General features: G+C 47.9%; 1 protein-coding gene across 1 annotated transcript in view; it reads left to right on the top strand.

Annotated features, from left to right (window-relative positions):
• The window catches only part of TP53I13 (tumor protein p53 inducible protein 13), an 81138-nt gene that overhangs the window by 44500 nt on the left and 13106 nt on the right, over positions 1-23532 (top strand). The window contains exons 3-5 of the mRNA XM_082247411.1: positions 4262-4297; positions 10317-10375; positions 12872-12950. Of these exons, the coding sequence (XP_082103537.1) occupies positions 4262-4297; positions 10317-10375; positions 12872-12950 (174 nt within the window). The remainder of the gene's footprint in view (positions 1-4261; positions 4298-10316; positions 10376-12871; positions 12951-23532) is intronic.

Raw genomic sequence — 23532 nt, 5'->3', positions numbered from 1 at the left:
CGGAACAGCTGGAACTTTTGGACCAGGTGATCCAGGCTCTGGTGTTCCTGTGTGATGCGTCTATGGATGCGGCTCCCCTGGTGGCCAGGGTCTTGGGATGTGGGCATCGTTTAAAGACGCATGGTCTGGTTGAAGAGCTGGTCAGCTGACCAAGCTTCTAAAAAAGCCTTAGCTTTTTTTTTCTGGAAGACAGGTTGTTTGGTGACTCAATGGCTGAGTTGATCAAGGGCCTGACTGGCGGGAAGAGTACTCTTCTTCCTCAATCCTCCAAGTGGGGTCCCTCCTTTTCTGCTCATAAACGTTTTTTTCGTGCCTCCGGGGCGCAAGAAAAGGGTAAGCCGTTCAGAACTTCTGAAGGTGCTAAGAAACGCTGGGGCAAGTCCAAGGCCACTCAGTCCGGTGCTGCAGACAAGTCCTCTTCAGCATGAAGGTGCGCCCTCCCCCGTATTAGGGGTGGGGGGACGTCTGCGCTTCTTTCAGAAACCCTGGACTTGCTTCATTCAGGACAAATGGGTTCGCAAACTGGTTTGTTCGGGGTACAAGATCAAATTCTAGTCCCGGCCAGGGGACAGGTTTTTTCAGTCAAATCTTCACCTGTCTCCGGAGCGTATGAAGGATCTGCGGGAGGCTGTGCAAGATCTCCTGGGGGTGATTGTGCCAGTTCCCCAACAGGAACTCAAGGTTTCCATTCAAACCTGTTCACCGTGCCCAGGAAGGAAGGCAAGGTGTGTCCAATCCTCGACCTCAAGGCTCTAAACCGCTTTGTGCGGGTGCAGAATTTCCGAATGGAGTCCATTCGGTCGGTGGTGGCATCTTTGAATCAGGGGGATTTTCTGGCTTCCATCGATCTCCATGATGCGTATCTCCATGTCCCCATATTCGAGAGACCTCAGCAATTTCTCCGCTTCACGGTGGCAGAGGAGCACTTTCAGTTCGTGGCTTTACCCTTTGGTCTCTCCTCGGCTTCCAGACGTTTTACCAAGGTCCTTGCCCCTGTGCTGGCCTTGTTGCATCGACGAGGTTTCTCCTTTGTGGGGTATCTGGATGATCTCCTGTTGTGAGCAGTTTCCCATTCGGATCTGCTGGAAAGCATCTCCATCACCATTCGGACCCTTCAGGACTTCGGGGTGGACGATCAATGTCACCAAATCTGCCCTGACTTGGTCTGTGCGGGTCACCTATCTTGGGGCTGATCCTCGACTCTGCTCTGCAAACTTCAGGAGTTGCAAAGGGCAGTCCAATTGCTGATGGAGGCCGATCAGTCCTCCTTGCGGGCTTGCATGAGGGCCCTGGGTCTGATGGTCTCGACCTTTTTAAAGCGGTCCCGTTTGCTCAGTCTCACACGAGACAGCTACAGAAAGAGATTCTGACAAAATGGAACAGAGATCCTCGGTCATTGGACCAGAAGATTCGGTTGAGCCATCTCATGAAGTTGGCTCTCTTGGTGGATCCAGTCATCTGTCCTGTGCCATGGCAAGTCCTTCCTGCCAGTGTTTTGGACAGTGGACACCAGCCTATCAGGCTGGGGGGGGAGTGCTGGGGAAGCTCTGTGCTCAGGGGACTTGGGCATCGGAGTCTTCCTTTCTGATCAATTTTCTGGAGCTGAGAGCGATCAAGCTCTGCCTGCTTCACTGGACAAGTCGGCTACACGGCTCCTCGGTTCGGGTCCAGTCAGACAATGCCACGGCCGTGGCTTGCATCAATCAAGGGGCCACCAGGAGTGCCCTGGCGTCCAAGGAGGTGGCCGAGATTCTGGTATGGGCGGAACACAATGTTCGGCTCTTTCCGCAGTCCAGATCCCAGGTGTGGAGAATTGGCAAGCGGATTACCTGAGTCGCCAGGTGTTGGATCAAGGGGAGTGGTCCCTGCATCCGGAGGTGCTTCATCTCCTGTGTGTCCGGTGGGGGACCCCAGACGGGGATCTGTTCGCGGCTTGCCTCAACAGGAAAGTTCAGAGACTTTTGGCTAGGTCTCGGGGTCCTCTAGCTGACGCCACAGACGCTCTGATGGCTCCTTGGAGTCAATATCGCCTGATCTATGCCTTTCCTCTGCTCGTGCTCCTGCCAAGGTTTCTTCGCAGGGTGGCGATGGAAGGCATTCCGGTCGTTCTGGTGGCACCAGACTGGCCTCAGCAGTCTTGGTACGCAGAGCTGGTAAAAATTGTCGTGAATCCTCCATGGCGTCTTCCTTTGCGGGAAGATCTACTATCTCAAGGACCGATCTTCCATCCTGCTTTACGGTTGCTGGCTTTAACGGCTTGACTGTTAAAAGCAAGGTGTTGTGGGATAGAGGTCTTTCTGATTTGATGCTTCCTACCCTTTTGAAGGCCAGGAAGTCGACCTCTAGGAAGATCTATCATCGTACATGGCAATCGTACATTTCTTGGTGTGAATCGCTACAACTGCACCCTCGCTTGTTTTCTATAGCTAGGGTTTTGGCCTTTTTACAAAAAGGGGTTGAGCAGCGCTTGCCGTTTGGTACTATCAAGGGCCAGGTTTCGGCCTTGGCTATTTACTTCCAACGTCCTTTGGCTACTCATGGTTTGATTCGCACATTCGTTCCGGGGGTGCGTCATCTGGCCCCTTCGAGGAGATCCCCGTTAACGCCGTGGGATCTTAATCTGGTTTTGTCTGTTCTTCTTCAAAAGCCTCCTTCTGAGAATATTAGGGAGATTTCTCTGTTTTTCTTTGTCGCAGAAGGTTGCCTTCCTATTGGCTATCACTTCTGCCCACAAAGTCTCTGAGTTGGCGGCATTGTCCTGTCCACCTTATTTGGTGGTCCACAGGGATAAAGTGGTCCTCCAACCTAATCCATCCTTTCTTCCTAAGGTGATGTCGGTTTTTCACCTGAATGAAGGCATTGTGTTGCCTTCCTTATGTCCTAAGCCAAAACATCACAAAGTTGCCTTGCACTCTCTGGATGTGGTTTGGGTGATAAGGGTTTATCTGACGGTTACTGAGTCCTTCAGGATGTCGCACTCTGTTTTTGTCCTTCAGGACGGTCCTTGCAAAGGTTTGGCTGCGTCCGCTGCGACCATTTCAAGATGGATTAGGCAGATGGTTGTTCAGGCTTATTCGATCAAGGGTCAGGTTCCTCCTTTCCCTGTGAAGGCGTATTCTACTAGAGCGCTGAGTGTTGTTGTACCAAGTTTATAAGGCAGCGACTTGGCCGTCTATGCTCATCTTTACCACATTTACCAAATTTTACAAGGTGAATTTGTTGGCTTCTTCGGACGCCTCTTTTGGCTGCAAGGTTTTGCAGGCTACTGTTTCATAAGAGAATGTTTGTTTGTACTTCTCTTCGGGGTCTTTTATCTGGGTGAGCTCCTGTTATTTGGTTGAGCTCCATGTTGCCTGGTTGGCTAGGTTTAGCCCCTTGGAGTTTACGTTACTGTCTGGTTGCGTTTTCCCACCCCTCATGCCTATACTGCTTTGGGACGTCCCACTCAGCTCATGGAGATGAGGCTGCGTCTGTCGATGGATGATGGATCTTACCGTAAAATCTTTTTCTCTGATGTCCATCGACAGACGCAGCACCTGCCCCCTCTGGGGTTGGTTCGGTTGCCTTCATTGCTTTTAAACTAAACTGATGTGCTGGGTTGTGCAGTGGGGGTTTATGTCTGGAGGGATAGCCCCCTGGGCTTGTGTATTCAAATATTCCTGCCTAGACTACTCAGCAGCTCATGGAGATTTTAAGGTAAGATCTTACAAAAATCTTTTATTTCTTTTTGAATGGAGTGCTACTATGTTAGCAAGGAAAGAAATCCAAATGTTTGCCAATTACAGAAAATCATAGCTTGCTTCAAAAAGTTATTGATGTTATGTGTTAGAATAGTGCATATAGCAGTTGTATAATTTTATATGAATTTTAACACCGGGGTTTTCCTTTTAATCAGTCCAAAGATATTGCAGTGTTATCTGTTCCATTTTTTTTTATTTATTTTTTTTAAACCATAGTAGCAAGGAAAAGCAATTCTGCAACCAAAAAATTCTGCTTAAATGGCAGACTGAGCCTGTGTTTTTAACTCTTCGAAAGCTGTAGTTCTTTATTTCTGGTCTTTGTGATACAGTGACGTGTGATGTGCAAACTGTTTTAATCCCTCTCTTAATCTGTTTGACCTTGTGTGTCTTGCCAATTTGTTTTTTTTTTTTTTTTTAATTGGGCTTTTTTTTATCAAGACTGCTGATTCTGTTAACATTGGGACTGTGGTTACAGGGTCGTACATGTATTTGACTTCATGCTTCTCTTTGTTCTGTAATAGGTGTATCCAAGTATAGCTACCAAGTATAAAGAGGAGGTAAGTTGTACATGATCCTTCAGAAAAAATTAAGTCAGCTACAAATACTGTAGCTGCTGACTTTTTTTTTAATGACACTTACTCACCTATCCACGAATCCCATGATGTCGGCACCCCAGCCGATTTTTTTTTTTTTTTTTTTTTTTTTTTTTCTGTCAGTTCTCCCGACGCCATTTCTTGTGGGGGAAACCAGCAGTGAGGACTTACAGATTCACAGATGGTTCCCTGCTGTGCATGCACAAAGTGTGCTGGGCTTTGTGAATGGCCTGGCGGTGGGGGCAGGAGGAGGGGGGCCAAACTCCCAGGGGACCTTGCCACGGCAAAGACAGCCGGAAGTGTGGGAGCGAATACCTGTCTAAACCAGGTCTATTGGCAACTAATAAATATCGAGTCACTCCCGAGCTGCTTAAAAGTATAACTAAAGGCAAAACTTTTTAAGTTTTTTGGATGGAGTGGAGATTGAATACTTGTTGGCTTTTATTGCTGTTCCCCCATTAAGGAAATTCACCCTCTGTCTAGTTTACCATTACCATTGAAAGTAAAAGTAAATCCCAAAACGTAAGAGGGGACATCTTTCAAAGGGGACACTAGTTCTGATGACATGGGGGACCCTAAAAAATTCTCTTAATTTGCAGGCATTTCCTCTCATTTCCTGTTTAGCAATGGGACCGGAAGTAAAGGGAAGTCTCCGCAATGGGACACAGATGGCAAAAAAAAAAAATCTGATGGGTTTTAACTCTCCCTTGCTCTATCCAAAATTAAAAAGAAAAACGCTTTGCCTATAGTTCTACTTCACTGATCCCCTGATAACAGGAAGCTTAGTTGATATTTGCATATAACAGCACCCTTAAGTCGATGGCTAGCTCCCCTCCTTTCTCCTTCTAAATATGCCACACACAAGAGCCACTAGACACTGACACTGTAAGGTGGCCTCAGAAGAAGGAAAGTGCCAGCACTCAACTGACTGCTTTTATATCCTAAATGTACATAATCTAACTGGGTACTAACATTTATAGGTAAAGTTGATCCAGGGAAAATCTGATTGCATCTCGGGGGGACCAGAAAAGATTTTTTCCCCCTGCTGGAGCAAATTGAATCATGCTTTGCTGGTGTTTTTTCTCTTTCATTCATTGACGGACATAGCACTTCTTCTTCTTGACCGTATATGGCTATACTGCCACCTACAGGAGTAGGATACTAGGCAGAGAAAAAAGTTTTAGCACCTATGGGACAGTCCCTGGGGGTATACTCCCATTTCCTGCTATAGGCCTTCAGTTAAGGACCTAGTTCCTTTGCTCGGATCTCTGGTCCTGGCAATTTTTTTTTCTTTTATAAATGGAATTTTTTCATCTTTTATTATTTTGTTCCTGTGAGTATCTACGATCAAGTGCCGGACTGGGCGATGCACTGGATAATCTAGATCCTTAGGGTCCCCCCAGTCCAGCCAGCAAGCGCATGCAGACCGCAGCTCTGCGCTAGGTCAGCCGCGACATAGCCTCACTGGACGGGGGCTGGCCTGCGAGTTAAACGTCTTACGAGGATGCATACGAACTGGCTTCGGCCTGCGTAGCAGCATTTCCTCCTGGCCGACAGCACTCACATTACAATTGAGTGGTGTCCTTTCCAGAGCGATGCCCACCCTGTTCCTGGTGTGGTAAGTTAGCGGTCCCCCTTCTACCTCTGGCAAGTTTTGTGGTGGAGGTGGGCCCCTCCCTGGGATAGTCAGACCCCCGTGCTCCCCTTCCTCCCAGTTCGCGTTTTCCCTGTCTCGGTGGTCTATTGTGGCCTGTGCCCCCTATCTGCCCACACCCCCCCCTTTTTGGGTTACATGGGGTGCTGCACTGGCGTTGGGAGGGGGGATCACGCCGTCGGTGACCAAACGATTGTTCCTCGGGAGGTGGATGGGCCTGGTGGGGGCGCCTTCCAGGGCCCTTCTTCTTGTTTGGGTTGTTTTTTGTGCTCTGTATCCCCCGGGAGCTGGGTGGTGCCGCAGTTTTCTTGTAGCCTTATGTGCTGACACGGCGATATTACTCTTGCTGATTGCCGCATGGTGTGCAGATAGTCGGGCTGTGAGTACCTGACAGGTGGTGGTGAGTGCCTTTTTTGTGAGGCTTTCTCTCCCTCTTCCTGCTTTTGCAGCGGTAGTGCTCTGTGCTGGGCCTTGTAGTGCTCTAGCTGCACATGAAAAGGCGCTAGTGGATGCACGGATTGTATCCGTGCGGGAAAGTTTGCATATGGAAGATGCGACTAAAGCAGCATCACAGGCGCGAGTCACCTTTTGGCACCCACAAGTCCTTAAACGCGGCAATGGTGTTCCCCTTTCCTGCCTTCTTTGACAATATTGTCTCAAAACAGTGGGGGTGCCCAAAATGCACCCTTGCAATCCCGAAGCGTTTTGCAGTGCCCTTATGAGGAGTCCCTCCTTAAAAAATGGACGGTACCTCCTGTAGTGGACTCCCTGGTTTCCAGGTTAAATAAAGCCACTGTGATTCCAGATGAAGAGTCCCTGATCTTAGACCAGGCTGATAGGCGGTCGGAGGCCTTGACCCGCCATATGTTCACTGTGGCTGGGTCGGCACTTAGGCCGGTATTTACTATTGCCCAAGCTATGATTGTACTAAAATGCTACGCCGGGACCTGGAGGAGAAACGACTCTTCTCCCCCCTGCCGTTGTGGAGCTGGCGGATCAGTTGATCCAAGGGCTACAGTTTGTGATGCCTCTTTGGATGCCGCTCCCCTGATTTCTATACGGTCTGTCTCGGCAGTGGTCCTGCGGCGCATTATCTGGTTGAAATGCTGGTCTATGAACCAAGCTTCTGAAAAGGTCTTTTCTGATCTTCCATTCGTGGGGGATCACCTGTTTGGAGCTTTCTTGGATGACTTCATCAGAGGCCTCACAGAGGGAAAGAGTACTCTTCTTCCTTAAGCATCCAAGGGTAAGGAGTCCCGTCGCAGACGGGGACCTTTCTTTTTGGCTCACAAGCGGCCTTTTCGTCCCTTAGGGTCTCAAGACAAGGGATACACACCCTTTTGGGCCTCCACTGGTTGTTCCAAGAAGTCTTGGTCGGGCAAACCACGAGCGGGTTGTGCCAGTCCTGCTAACAATCATTCCTCTGCATGAAGGGGCTCCCTCATCCGTATCTGGGGTGGAAGAGGGACGTCTTCGCTACTTTTCGGATCCGTGGACCTCCCTGATCCAGGGCAAGTGGGTCCACAAAGTCATTTGCTCCGGCTACAAGATCGGGTTTCAATCATATCCTCCGGAAAGGTTCTTCCCATCCAAACTGCGCCTGTCCCTAGATCGCTTAAAGGATCTCAATGAAGAGAGATAACCGCTCAGGCTAGTCAAAGTCCACAATTCAAGGTGGGTGCTGAACCTCGGCTAGTCACCAGGAGAAGCATAAAAGAAGAAAATGGTCGACAACCACCACGGAATCCAATGAAGAAAAGTTCCTTTATTCACATAAGTGGTACAAGGTACAGCAGGGTAGGACAGTAGATACCTTTTCACACGACTGCTACGTGCTCATTCACTAACAGTGCTTGTAACCCTAACTTGCGTAACTTCAAGAGGTGCTTGTTCCGGTTCCAAAGTTGGAACGTTTTTCCAAGGTTTTTACTCAAACCTGTTTACAGTCCCCAGGAAGGAGGGCAAGGTGTGTCCAGTACTCGACCTCTAGGCGCTAAACCGCTTTGTGCGGGTACAGAAGTTCCGAATGAAGTTCATGCGCACAGTGGTGGCAGCATTTTTACATCAGGGAGATTTTCTCGCCTCTATTGACATCAATGATGCCTACCTTCACATCCCAATATGTGTCGCCCATCAGTGCTTCATCTGCTTTGCCGTGGGCGAGGAGCATGATCGATTTGTTACATTACCCTTTGGTCCTGCCTTCGCTCCTCGGGTCTTCACGAAAGTGTTGGCCCCGGCTCTAGCGTTATTGCGTCAGCGGGGGATTGTGGTACTGGGGTACCTGGACAATCTGCTCTTATGTGCAGAGTCTTTGACTGCCTTCTTGGACAACTTGGAGATTACTGTGCAATCGCTGAGGGAGTTTGGTTGGATTCTGAATCTTCAGAAGTCTGCTCTGGTTCCGTCCACAAGCCTGGACTATCTGGGTTAGATTCGTCCTCAGCCAGGGTGTCTCTTCCTCTGGCGAAACTTCAAAAGTTGCTGAGGCAATTCAGCTTCTGTTATCCAGCAGACGCTCGTCTCTTCGGACTTGCATGCTGGGCCTGATGGTGTCTACCCTCAAGGCGGTTCTGTTTGCACAGTTCAACACAAGATCTCTGCAAAAGGAGATTGTTAAAATGGAACAAGGAGTCTCTGGACAATCTGTTCCTGTTGAGCCGGAGTACGAGAGGGTCCCTGGTTTGGTGGCTTCATTCTATGGCACTTCGTCAGGGAAAAATCATTCTCTCCCCCCCCCCCCCCTGTACTGGACGGTAGTCACCACGGATGCCAGCCTATCCGGGTGGGGAGGTGTCTTTGGCATGGAGTGTGCCCAGGGGGCCTGGTCTCTGGAAGAGTCCAGGCTACAGATCAATGTACTGGAGCTCAGAGCGATCAGACTTTGATGTCTCCAGAGGTGTCCTGTACGGATTCAATCGGACAGTGCCACGGCTGTGGCCTATGTCAATCACCAAGGGGGCACAAGAAGTGTCCTGGTGGCTCGGGCAGTGGTTGACAGAACAATTCGTTCCAGCCCTCTCTGCTGTACAGATTCCGATCATCCTAGTGGCCAGGTCTCCGCCTTGGCGGTTTTCTTTGAGCGTCGGTTGGCCACACACTCATTGGTGCATACCTTTCTACAGGGCGTGAGACGCTTGAGTCTCACGAGACCCAGTGCGGTCTCCATTGCTGCCATGGGACCTCAATTTGGTGTTCTCCAGAAGCCTCCCTTTGAACATATTGGGGGGATTCCCCAACTTACGTTTCAGAAGGTGGCCTTTTTGGTGGCCATTACTTCTGCGGCGGCGGCGCTGTCTTGTTCTCCTTACCTGGTGGTTCACAGGGTTAAAGTGGTTCTTCGTTCATGTCCGTTGTTTCTTCCAAAGATCGTATCTGCACAAAGGGTGTATCTGGCAGCTACGGAGTCTTTTAGAAAGTCAGACTCACTATTTGTCCTCACAAGGGCTGTTTGCCTCTGCTGCAACCATTTCCAGATTGATCAGATGGACTGTGGTTCAGGCTCATTCTGTTAATGGTCAGGTTCCTCCTTTCCCTGTCAAGACCCACTCTAATCTGGTGTGTGGGGCCTCCTAGGCCTTCCGTCACCAGGCGTCAGTGATCCAGGCTTGCAAGGCAGCCACCTGGTCGTCTGTACACACATTCACTAAGTTTTATAAAATGGATGTGTTGGCATTTGCGGATGCTTCTTTGGCTGCAAAGTTTTGCAGGCTGCTGTTGTTGAGAGGACTTGTCCTCCTTTTTGAGGGTATTTTTTTCAGGTGAGCTCCAGTTGTAGATATTTGAGCTCCAAGTTACCTGGTTGGTTAGGTTTAGCCTTGGAAGTTGTTTTGTTCTGCTGTTCCCACCCCTCATGTTTGCCACTGCTTTGGGACGTCCCTATGGTCAGGAAGACGAAGTACTGTGTCCGTCAATGAACGAAAGCGAAATGGGATTTTTGACTTCCCGTAAAATCCATTCCTTTGATGATCATTGATGGACACAGCACCCGCCCCTCTATGGAGTTGGGTTGGTTTCTTCTGACACTGCTTGTTACAAAACTGAAAGCCTATAGCAGGAAGTGGAAGTATACCCCCAGGGACTGCCCAACACAGGCGTGCTCAATTTTTTTTTTTTTTGTTTGCCTTCCTCTGGATCAACTGTTGGTACAGGGTAATGTATATGGGATTGTATGATGATTTTTTTTTTTTTTCTCGCTTTTTATTGGTTGAACCAGTTGGACTTTTTTCAACCGAACTATGTAACTGAATCAATGTTGCTGTTTTCCAAGTTTTAGTAGACCTAATTTGTTTCTGTAAAATGTTCATGTGTAATTCTGCTGTCTTACAGAAAACGTATCCTGCCTGTATGGATGTGGTAATTAACCACACGTCCCCTATACCAAATAGGTAACTCCATGATACTATTAAAGTAGAACTAGTAGTAGGCCAAACTTCTTCCTTTTTTTTTTTTTTCCCATTTTTGATAGGGTAAGATTGGGGAGATATACCTTAACTTCCTGTCCCATAGGCAAAACGGGAAAGGAGGAAATCCCCTGCAAATTTAAGGGAACCCTAAATTACTTTTCTGGGGACAACCTATATTTTGGGATTTTCTTTCACTTTCAATAATGGTAAACAGGACAAATAGAGAAGGAGAATCTCCTTAACGGGGGCACAGACAACACTAAAAACTGACAGGTGTTCTAACCCCTCTCAAATCTGTACAAAACTATAATAAAAGATTTGCCTTTAGTTGTACTTGGTTGTTTTAGACCAAGTCACTAAAATATCATATATCTGCATTCTATGCATTAGGGTAAAAAACCTTCTGCATGTAGCTTCCCCCGCAGCCCCCCTAAATACATACCTGAGCCCAATCTCGATCCAGCGACGGCTCTCCTTTCTTTCCTGGTTAACTCAGATACAGTAGCAGGAGCCATTGACTCCCACTGCTGTAAATCGGAGCCATTGAGGAAGTGGGGCTGAGCTTGGCTCTGTGTGGCTTATGGACACAGATAGGGGCTTGGGAGCAAGCCCTCATTAGTGCCCGCATAGCAAGTGGCTTCCTATGGAGTATGGAGGCACTAATGGGGGGGTGGAGAGTGGAGCTAGGAGTGCTGCGGGGGACCCCTAAAAAAGAGAAACAGGGCTGCTCTGTGCGAAACCATTGCAAAGAGCAGGTAGGTATAACAGGTTTGTTATTTTATAATAAAAATAAAAAACTTTACTTTTACCAACTTTTTAAAAATGATCAGATTTAGCTAAAGTAGACCTTGGTGATCTTGCCATGAAGGCTCTTATTCAGGCACTTCCTGTTATGTGCCAACAGTCTCCCTTTTTGGCTCCCGTGTTGTCAGCCTGTCCACATGCTCCACTGGTGGAGGCTATCTTGACACACAATGAATAGATCTGGTCTACTGTTAATACAAGGAATCCAGCCCAGAGCCAATGCTGGAGCAAGTACATCATGGACTGGCTATAAAGCTTAATGTAATAAGCAGCTCTGACATGCAAAAGAAGAAAAACCCTTATGGGAAGATTAAACATTTTGTTAAAACGCAGTGCTTTGGCAAAGTGTTTGTCATCTAGTAATGGTTTACTTCTAAGACAAATTTGTGTTGAACATTCCCAGACTGGATATTAAGAGTGCCTTAAGACCAATGTTGCCTTGCTGTCCTTTAATTCTTAACCTTTTTATTAAAATCTGAATCAATGATTGTTAAAATATAGTTACTGCGCAATTCCTTACTAGATATATTTGTCTCCTCGCTCTCCCTTAAAGCGGAGTTCCGGCCACAAAATCGACATAATCGATTTTGGACCATCCGCTTGCTCTTGGTCACCTGAAAAACAAATGGATAGTTACGATTTTTTTTTTTTTTTTTTGTTTACTTACCTTGTTATTGAAGAAAAATATACTCCCCTTTCTTCCACTTACTCCCTCTGTGGCCGCGGCCCGCGCCGTCACTTCCTCTTTGCATTGATTCCTGGGAGCTGAACGTCATCGCTCCCAGGAATCAATGCGCCTGCACCGGCCCTGCTCTTCACTTCCGGTGTGGGCGCTCCTCATTCCCTGCTAAACAGCTTCTGGGCATGCCCAGAAGCTGTGGAGGGATGACGCGCTCGCACCGGAAGTGACGAGCGGGGGCCGGTGCAGGCGCATTCTGGGAGAAGAGGACATGGAAGAGGACGCGCTGGCTTCAGCTGCCCACATCCGAGATGGCAGCGCTGGAGAATAAATTTTCAAGGTAAGTATTTCTTCTAAAAGGTAAGTACGACCCGGGACAGTACAGAGGCTATCCATTGTGGAATGTACTAGCCTCGACTGTCCCGGGGGTATTTTTATCTAAATTTCACCCCCGTGGCCGGAACTCCGCTTTAATTCTCATTTTTTCTTTTCTGTAGTCTTTCATGCCTCTTCTCCTTTTTTTTAGCTCTGATTTTTATGCAAGTGAAAACTTAGTGTTTGTCCTGTTTTGTTAGGAGTATGAATTAAAGATTGAAGAGTAAAAGGCCCGTATACATAATCCAAATATTGGCCAAAAAAATACCGATTTTGCAAAGCGATCATACGATATTCGAGTTGTTTAGTACAGAGCTTTTCGAAAGCCGATCACGACAGTTCATCTGATATCCGATCAGACAAGCGCAAAAACTTTTATCGTACGATACCAGATTGTACAATTTTCGTTTAATCAGCACAGCTGTCGTTCGAAAATACACTACAACACATGACATTTCCATTTTTTTTTTTTTTTTTATTCTGTTGTATGAGAATTTTCGTAACTTTAGTAAACTCTTCATGTTTGATATGTGACTAGTATGCAAAGAAAACACCGGACGATCTGTCGTCCGATTTTCAGATTGTGTGTACATAGCTTAAGTCTGTATGTTTATTTGTAGTGGAGTACATCGACCAAAAGAAGCAAAGTATGGTGAATACATCTACTGCCCGCCTCAGCGATGGGTACACAATCTGAAGGTCAGTGTTTTAGGTAGATCACATGCCTCTTTTATGAGCGCATCAAATTAGATTATTTTCATTAAGAACCTGTGTGGGATGAATCTGGATGCTACTATGGGCAGAGTAAAGGTGTGTTCTTCTTCTTCTTCTTCTTTTTTTTTTTTTTTTTTCTTTTCTCACAATACCCAGCTTTTTAACCAGCATTAAGAATGCCTAAACCTGTAGCTATGTGGTGTTTTTACCTAGGTTAACCTTAACAGTAGCTCAAAGTGGTTCTAAGGGTTGAAGTTTTTTTTTTTTTTTTTTTTTTCTTTTTTTCTGCATTAAGGTAAAAACACCTTAGTGCCAACCCTTCTCCCCCAGTTCCCGCTTATACTTAACCTGAGCCCAATCTCGATCCATCAATGTGCCTGAAAGTGTTCTCTCTCATAGGCTCAAAGACTTGGCTCCTGCTGCTGTCAAATATCATGAGAAGAGGCGGGGCCAAGCCACACACAGAGCACAGGTTGGGAGCGAGCTTGCACGAGTGCCCTCATAACCAGTGGCTTGCTATGTTGGGCACTCTGCACAGGGTCGAGACAAGGTGTGAGCAGAAGGGGCCGATGCCCTGGGCACTGTGGTATCCTGTGAGGTGGGGGGGCGGGGATTTGTGTTTGAAGGGGGGATATGGGGGCTGAAGGGGGTTTGTATTGTTCTAGGAGGGGCAATTTGGGGGTGGAGGTGATAGAGTAGGGATTTAGGGGGTATTTGTTTTGGGAGGTTTGGGGGAAGATGATTTGTGCTAAGCGGGGGCATTTGAGGGGAATTTATGCTGGGAGTGGGGGGGGGAAGAGGTGTACTAGAAGGGGAAAGTTTGGGGGTAGAGGATTTGGCTGCATTTGGCTCTGATTAGGTCTCAGATGTAAAAATCCAGAAGCGATGTCATGACATCAGTTCTGGGTACTGGAGCCTTAAAGGCTCCAGATTTAATTAAAAATAAAAAAAAAAATTACAGCATTTAAAACAGCCAAAGTTGGCGTTTTGAATGCTTTTATGTGCAGAGGAGGGGTTTGGGGTCTTATAGACCCCAGATCCCTCCAAAAAGAGTACCTGCCACTGCTTATTACTGTCACAAGGGATGTTTACATTCCTTGTGACAGCAATAAAAGTGATCAAAAAAATATTTTTTTAAAGGACAGTGTAAAAATAAAAACTTTAATGTGCAGAATATTGGCATTTAATATCAGCCTGAAGGGTGGCTGGAAAAACTATATCGGTCAATTATATATAATCTACACACACACGTGTATGTATGTACCGTGCATCTGGAAAGTATTAGTGCTTCATTTTTTTCCACATTTTGTTATGTTACAACCTTATTCCAAAATGGATTAAATTCATTTTTTTCCTCAAAATTCTATAATCATCCCCCCATAATGACAACGTGAAAGAAGCTTGTTTGAAATCTTTGCAAATTTATAAAAAATTAAAAAAATCCCATGTACATAAGAGTTCACAGCCTTCACTCAATACTTTGTTGAAGTACATTTGGCACCAATTACAGCTTCAAGTCTTTTTCAATATGATGCTACAACCTGGGCACACCTATTTTTGGGCAGTTTCCCCCCATTCTTCTTTCCAGAACCTCTCAAGCTCCATCAGGTTCGATGGGGAGTGTCGATGCAGAGCTATTTTTAGATCTTTCCAGAGTTGTTCAATTAGCTTCAAGTCTGGGCTCTGGCTGGGCCACTCAAGTTGTCCCATAGCCACTTGTTATTTTGGCTGTGTGTCTAGCGTTGTTGTCCTGTTAGAAGATAAACCTTCGTCTCAGTCTGTGGTCCAGACCGAGGTCCTTTTTCATCAAGAATGTCTCTCTACATTGCTGCATTCATCTTTCCCTTTGATTCTGATTAGTCTCCCAGTTCCTGCCGCTGAAAAACATCCCCACAGCATGCCACCACTATGCTTCACTGTAGGGATGGTATTGGCCAGGTGATGAGTGGTGCCTGGTTTCCTCCAGACATGAGGCTTGCCATTCATGCCAAAGAGTCCAATCTTTGTTTCATTAGACCAGAGAATTTTGTTTCTCATGATCTGAATGTCCTTCAGGTGCCTTTTGGCAAACTTCAGACGGGCTGTCGGGTGCCTTTTACTGAGGAGTGACTTCCCTCTGGCCACTCTACCATACATGCCTGATTGGTGGAGTGCTGCAGAATTAGTTGTTCTTCTGGAAGGTTCTCCTCTCTCCACAGAAATGTTGGAGCTGTTTCAAAGTGACCATCGGGTTCTTGGTCACCTCCCTGACTTAGACCCTTCTCCCCTGATCGCTCAGTTTGGCTGGGCGGCCTGCTGTAGGAACAGTCCTGGTGGTTTCAAACTTCTTCCATTTTTATGGGGAGGGGGAACAGAGTGTTCCCCTCTTAGCAAAATTAGCCCATGCCCAACAGGTTTCCCCTAGTGGCACTGAAGGATGGCCGATTAATTAATTCCCATCATATTATGGAGGAATTGGTTACCTTTTACTCCTCGCTCTATCAGTCTAAACAAAACTTCACTGAAGAGGAAATCAAAACTTCTGTTCAGAAAATCCCTCTGCCCTCCTTGTCGGAGGCGTCCCGACAAATGTTAGACAAATGTTAGACCCCCCCCTTGACCCTGGGGGAACTGCAGATGGCGGCCTGGTCTTTTCCCAGTTCAAAGGCTCCTGGATCAGGAAGTGTTTAATGAAGCCAGAGGGAGACGTGCCCTGCCGGAGTCCATGACTAGAGCAACTATAATTCTGATACCTAAACCCGGAAGAGACCCTCTAGACCCGAGCTCCTACCGCCCAATTTCCCTACTCCAAAGCGACCTAAAAAGTTATCTCGACCATTATCCACCCAGATCAATCCAGCTTTATGCCCCAAAAGTCCACTGCCATAAATCTACGGAGGCTAGTTCTAAATGTACAATCCCACTCTGACAACACTGGTAACAGGGCCTTGTTCGCTTTGGATGCCCATAAGGCATTTTATAGTATAGAATGGTCTTTCCTCTGGAGCATGATGAGAAAGTTTGGATTTGGAGAGGGCTTTATTTCCTGAGTCCAGCTACTATACAGTCACCCTAAATCGGTCATTAGGGAAGCCGGTAGAATATCCCAAAGCTTCCAGCTTTACAGAGGCACCAGACAGGGATGTCCATTGTCCTCTATCCCCTCTCCTATTTGCTATGGCCATAGAGCCAATGGCGGCACTTATCCTGGCGAATCCATTGATTGAAGGTTTCAGATATGGCCCTCTCCATGAAAAAATAATTCTTTATGCAGACGACACTGTTGCTGCTGGGAGATATCAACTCTTCTCTTGAGGAGGCAATGGCAGTTATTACTGTATTTGGTACATACTCTGGATTGGTGATTACCTATGGTAAGTCATCGCTGATGCCACTGGACGCTCCAGTAGATGCCTCGATACCACTGCCCACCAGTATACCCATCTCTAATTCCTTTAAATATCTGGGCATTCAAGTGACTTCCAGGCCGTTAAGACTATATCAAACTTAATATTACACCGATCTTGGCCAGATTCCGAGATAAGGTTAAACTTTGGTCCAAGCTTACAATGTCCCTGGCGGGTCCTGTAAATCTCATAAAAATTATCCTCATGCTCCAGCTGCTGTATTTACTCCAATTCCCCGGTGGTCATCCCCCTTAAAGTGTTCCGCATTATTACTATCTTTTAGGGCCCTTCTATGGCATTCTTGTCACCCTAGGGTGAAACTATAACCATTTCAAAAACCTAAAGAGTCGGGTGGCCTTGCATTACCCAACCCTTGATTGTATTATTTAGCTGCATAGCTCCAACATATAGCTCGGCCCGGGAGAGGGAGAGATTCTGGAGTTCAGGACCCTACTACACTGCTACTGCTAATAACCACAAAGAGGAACGATGTTGGTCATGGCCTGGAGGCACTAGCATTTGGTTAAATCTAACAAATTATACCCTACGCCTTTATGCAGAAAATATGAAATAAGATTATAAATCTGAAAAAAATTCCTGCCCCAAGTCAAAAAACAGTGAAAAGAAATACCAAGCAGCATACACACTCAAAGAACAAAGTCCAAAACAATACAAAACCACTATGTGTTGCGCTAAAGAGTGAATAATAACCAAGTGAAAAAAAAACATCTAATGTTGAAAATGAATATACTAAAAATGTATTATGCGGGCGATATGAGCACCCTATAAATGTAGAAAACATGTAAGCATTAATGAACCAAACAGCATGTGAAATAATGTGCATAAGAAAGGTCCTTCAGTGAAGAAAAAACACTCCCACAAAAATAAAATGTATATATATTCTCTGATGGCACAAGTCAAAGTGTTTAGAAACACTGGCTTGGGAACCCTTTCTTAATATTTCCTACATGTTCACCCAAGCGTATCTGCATGGTTCGCATAGTGCGGCCCACGTATTGTTTGCCGCACTTGCACTGAAGCATATATACAACGTTCTTGGTAGAACATGTAATAAAGGAATCAATGGTATATTCCCTGCCCGTCTTCTGTGACCGAAATTTCAGAGAAACCCACAAGGTACCCTTTTTGTCGCCATAGACAAATTTGTACCCCACTGGAGAGGGTCAAATGTAAAGAGGGAGATATCCCGCATTGAAACACGTTGGATTTATTTATTAAAAACCTACGTCCCCCATGGTTTAAACGTTAAATGGGACATTAATTGCTTTAACAACTGTTGATTTGTTCCTTTGCTAGTGTTTTTTAGGTTTTTATGCTGTCAAATGTATTTTTAATTGTTGTATTTTGTATTTTATACTTCTGAATGGGGGATAAGGAAGTGCTCTAATATGTGCATAGTATTATTTTTGCATATATATATTTTTACATATATTTTTTCAGTAATTCTTATTTTTGGCCACTAGATGGCGCCTCCTAATTGTTTTTCACCCATTATATATAGGACTTTTTATTGAAATATAATTTCTCTTACGTCCTCCGACAGTCGCCGCCCATTCACACAGTCTTCACTAATGGGGTATTGCTTCCTCTCCACAGGAGTTTCTAGGCATAAGACTTGTAAAAGAACAATTCATCTACATAGTCACACCCATGGGGGCTGTCCTTCTAGGCCAATACCCCCCTGCAATAGCCATCCCAATTCAGTTTGTCTTCTGCCTAGCTTAGGAGTGGATAGGCTTCCCTGTGCTGAGGCTACAGTCTCAGCCTTCCTTTTTTTCTTTGATTTATTTTCTGAAAATGTAATTTTTCTTTACATTGCTAGCTGTTTTATCAGCGCTAGTTTGTTGGATTTTCGGATGAAGACGGCGTTTGCGGAGCTGGGAATCAGACTGACCGTCCTGGTTCTCCAGGACAGAGGGTCAGATGGAATCCCAGCCCGCCATTGAGCGTTTTGCAGGCTATGTGTTCGCCATGGCCTCACAAACGACCCATCCCTGTCCATCAGGGATGCAGCCATGTGAGTTGGCTACCTCACTGGACACACCATAGGTTCGTCCGTGCACTACTAGTGTCCTGCGTTTCTGGCTGGCGGCACTCCCCTGCCATCTGAGGGTGGGCGGTTTCCCGCTTGATATTAGGCACCCCACGCCATCGGGTACAGGCAAGTACATTCTGTGTGGGGCCTCTGTCTGGGGTCGGCAGTCCTGTGTGTCTGTGGTGTCCCCTATGTCTGTGCGTTTTGGGTTCCCGGTCCCTGCGTGGGGTTTTATTCTCTCACAGCAGCGCTGTGTGGGGGATTGGGGGGTCCCTCTCCTAAGGTCACTTTAGGGTGCTTGGAGGTGCAGACACATGCGGCGACCGCTCCGGGGTTAAAAACCACCGGTCTGCCATTTTAAGTGTGGGCAGCATGTCTGGCTTCATTATAGGCATTTTATACAGCATGCTATGTAGTGATTTTGGCGCATTGCGTGTGGCATTTGATCGTTCAGAGCACATGTCAGCGGCCATCTTGCCGAAGCCTCCCATTAGTTTTAATAGGCATTAATTTCCCTTGGCCTGCAGCTTAAGTTCAGCCTCCAGCGGTGACATCACTTCTTTCTCACAGAGCCGACCGAAGGAGCTGGTAACACACTGTGGGGTTTCTGTCCTGCTGTTCTTTTCCTGTCCTGCTTTGTGCAATCTTCCTCGTCAGTTTTGTCCCTGCGGGGGGTCTGTGTCTCTCAGTCTCTATAGCGGTGTGCTGCGGGGGTCCGTGGCGCTCTTAAAGGGCCAGTTAAAAAAAAAAACTTTTTCTTTCTGTTATGGAATCCCAGGACAGCAAATTCCCTCCAGCTTTGGTGGGGGATTCAGGGTCCTCTGAATCCTCTAACCTGACTAATTTGGCTGCTGTTGTGGCAACTTTGGTGTCAAAAATGGATGTGCTGATGACTGAACGTGCTGCTAGAAAAAGGCCTAGGATTTCCTTTTCTTCTGATTCTGAGTGTGACATGGTTGCTGTAGGTAGCGTGGCCCTTTCGGGGTCTCGCTCTTCTCAGGACCCGCAAGAGTTTGAGGGGGGAGGCGGAGGTCAGGGGTGGATGACTCCCCCACCCCCCCCCCCCGGGTCGCCTGAGGAACGCGCAGCTATGAATGAGTTGATCCTAGCAGTAAAGGAAACACATTTGGAGGATGAGCCCACTCCTCCGGGCGTTGTGCCCTCTTTTGGTACACACAGGACCCGCAAGACAGCGCAGGTTTTTCCTTGCCCCGCAGAGTTTCACCATAAGGTGAATGAGCTATGGCGTAATTTAAAACACACCTTCGTGGTGCCTAAGAAGTTTCAACTTCTCTACCCTTTTGCGGCTACTACGGCTGCGCGCTGGTGTGTGCCTCCTCAAGTGGATCACACGGTGGCCAGATTGAACAAAGCTACCCTGGTCCCCACCGAGGACTCTCTTGCCCGACATTACTACATGGTGGCGGGTTCCATGCTCAAGCCTATTTTTGCCTCTGTAATGGTGGCTCAGGCTGTGGCGGATTGGACCAAGGTGCTCAAACGCACCCTCGTGGCCGACTCTGCCCCTCCCACTACAGTGGAGATGGTGGATCAGATTTATCGAGGGGTCATGTATTTGTGCGATGCGGCTCTAAATGAGGCCCCTTTGGCGATATGCCTGTCCAGTGTCGCAGTGATTAACCGTCGCTTAATCTGGTTAAAAAGCTGGTCGGCTGACCAAAAATCCTGGAAGACCGTGGCTGATTTCCCCTATGCAGGGTCTCGCCTTTTTGGGGAATCCTTAGATGAATTGGTTAAAGGAGTCACTGGGGGTAAGAGCACTTTGCTGCCCCAGGACCCTAAGGGAAAATTTTTCCGTGGTAAGCGGGCCCCCTCCTTTAAACCTAATCAGGGGTCCTTTCGTGCCTTCAAGGCGCAGAACAAGGGAAAACCCTTCAAGGGCCAAGGTGACCAGAAAAAGCCCTGGTTCGGCAAACAAAAATCCGGCCAGGCTGGGACGGCGGCTCGGTCAGCCTCTGCCTGAAGGGACGCCCTCACCTGTTTTCGGGGGTGGGGGGGGGACATTTGCGCGGTTTCCTCCAACCTTGGCTGCTCCGAATCTCGGACAGGTGGGTTCAGGAAATCATTCGGTCAGGTTACAAGATCAAATTTCTTTCACGGCCGGCGAACAGATTTTTTTCCCTCAAATCTTCATTTGACCCCAGGGCGGTTACAGGACCTGCATCAAGCGGTACAGGATCTCCTCGCCCAGGGGGTTGTCGTCCCGGTGCCTCATCGGGACAAGTTTCGGGGTTTTTTATTCAAATCTGTTCACTGTGCCCAGAAAGGAGGGCAAAGTGCGTCCGATTCTGGACTTGAAAGCGATGAACCACTTTGTGTGCGTTCGGAAATTCCGCATGGAATCACTCCGCTAGGTGGTGGCCTCCCTGAATCCGGGGGAGTTCATGGCCTCTCTAGACCTGAAGGATGCATATCTGCACATCCCCATTTTCGAGGGTCATCAGAGGTATCTCCAATTTCGCTAATGCGGTGGATCATTACCAGTTTGTGGCGTTACCTTTCGGTCTCGCTTCGGCTCCAAGGGTCTTTACCAAAGTGTTGGCGCCTGTTCTGGGCCTGTTGTGGGCACAGGGCATTGCGGTCTTGGGATATCTGGACGATCTCCTGCTAAGATCGAGTGCCAGTCAGAGCCTGTTGCGCGATCTGTCCATTACGGTCCAGACGCTCCAGGAGTTCGGTTGGACTATCAACATTCAGAAGTCGACCTTGTCTCCTTCGGTTCGTCTCCCGTATCTGGGAATGGTTCTGGACTCTGCTCAAGCAAAGGTGTTCTTACTGGAGGACAAGCTCTGGACCCTGCAGAATGAGGTCAGGTCCCTCAGGGACAACAAATCCTCGTCACTCCAGACCTGTATGCGGTGCCTGGGGTTGAAAGCGGGGTTGGTGGCTTCAGTCCCCGGCGGTGTCAGACGGAAAATCCTGCCGGCCAATTCTGTGGACGGTAATAACCACGGATGCCAGCCTGTCAGGCTGGGGTGGCGTTCTGGGCAACCTGTCTGCCCAGGGCACTTGGTCGGAGGAGGAATCCTCCCTCCCGATAAACATTTTGGAATTAAGAGCGATCAGGCTGGGCTTGATCCAGTGGTCGGATCGTCTTCGGGGCTGCCCTGTACGGGTGAAGACGGACAATGCCACTGCGTTGGCGTACATCAACCACCAAGGGGGCACCAGGAGTGCCCGGGCGGCCCAGGAAGTGACCAGTATTCTGTCTTGGGCCGAGACTCATGTCCCGGCGATATCGGCAGTGCACATTCTGGGTGTGGAGAATTGGCAGGCAGATTATCTGAGCCGCCAGACCCTGGACCAGGGGGAATGGTCCCTGCACCCGGAGGTTTTTCAAATGCTGTGTGCGAAGTGGGGATCCCCGGATGTGGATCTGTTCGCGTCTCGGCTAAACCACAAGGTGGAAAGGTTTGTGGCAAGAAGGCGCGATCCTCTGGCAGACACCTTGGATGCGCTGGTGGTGCCTTGGCATCAGTATCGCCTGATCTATGCCTTTCCTCCGATTCAGTTGTTGTCCAGGTTCCTTCGCAGGTTGACCTTGGAACAAACACTGGTGATTCTAGTGGCGCCGGACTGGCCACGTCTGTCCTGGTACGCGGACATCGTTCACCTGGCCGTAGAGCCTCCATGGCGGCTGCCAATGCGAGAAGATCTTCTGTCTCAGGGACCGATCTTCCACCCTGCTTTACAGTCGCTGGCTTTAACGGCATGGCTGTTGAAAGCCAGGTCCTGAGAGACGGGGGTCTCTCCTCAGAGGTCATTCCTACTTTGATCAAGGCTAGAAAAGCCTCTTCTGGTAAAATTTATTACCGTACATGGAAAGCTTATTTTGCCTGGTGTGGGTCCAGGGGTTTCTCTCCTCGTTCCTACTCGGTGGCGAGGGTGTTAGCTTTCCTCCAGACTGGTGTGGACCAGCGCCTTACGTTGGCCACGATTAAGGGCCAGGTATCTGCACTGGCTGTTCTTTTTCAGCGCCCTGTGGCGTCTAATTCCTTGATTCGCACCTTTATTCAAGGTGTGCGTCATTTGGCCCCTCCCAGAAGGAAGCCCTTACCTCCATGGGACTTGGTTCTGTCCGTGTTACAACGTTCCCCGTTTGAAAACATCAGGGAAATCTTGTTACCTCTGCTGTCTAAAAGGGTTGCCTTTCTGGTGGCGATCACTTAGGCTCGCAGAGTGTCGGGAGTTGGCTGCGTTGTCTTGCCGTTCCCCTTACCTGGTGGTTCATAGGGATAAGGTGGTCTTGCGACCTAATCTGTCCTTTCTGCCAAAGGTGGTTTTGGATTTTCACCTCAATGAGGACATTGTTTTACCTTCGCTTTGTGCGAACCCTAAGCATCCAAAAGCGGTGGCCTTGCATTCTCTGGATGTTGTTGTCAGGGCGATCAGGGTTTACCTGTCGTCGACTGAATCCTTTCGGAAATCAGATTCTCTTTGTACTTTCTGAGGGTCCTCGGAAGGGTATGGCTGCGTCTGTGGCAACCATTGCCAAATGGATCAGACAGACCATTGTTCAGGCCTATTCGTTGCGGGATCAGGTTCCTCCCTTCCCTGTTAAGGCGCATTCTACCAGGTCGGTGAGTGCGTCCTGGGCCTTCCGACATCAGGCTTCGGTGGCCCAGGTGTGCAAGGCTGCGACTTGGTCGTCGGTGCACACCTTTTCCTAATTCTATAAAATTGATGTTCTGGCGTCAGCTGATGCCTCCTTTGGCCGCAAAGTTCTCTGTGCGGCAGTGCCATAGGGAACCCTGGTTTGTACGGGTCCCTGGCTGTTGGGGTTGTTTATCCCCTTGGTTATTTGTTTTCCTGGGTTGTTGCTCATGTTGAGCCCTTTTTTGTTACCCAGAAGGTCACCTTTCTGTGCATGTAAGGTTCCTTTCTCTGATGTGGGTACTGTGTTGCTTTTCTGGCGGTTGCGTTGCCCACCCCTCATGTCTACACTGCTTTGGGACATCCCCATTAGTGAAGACTGTGTGAATGGGCGGCGACTGTCGGAGGACGTAAAAGAAAACTGAATTTTTGTAAAATCTTACCGTAAATTCCTTTCTCTGAGTCCTCCGACAGTCGCCGCCCCCGCCCCTCTTTGGGGGTTTTTATTCAC

Source organism: Pelophylax lessonae (assembly GCF_965119305.1).
Source record: "Pelophylax lessonae genome assembly, chromosome: 2".
Classification (NCBI taxonomy): domain Eukaryota; kingdom Metazoa; phylum Chordata; class Amphibia; order Anura; family Ranidae; genus Pelophylax; species Pelophylax lessonae.
This window is presented reverse-complemented; position numbering and strand designations above follow the sequence as displayed.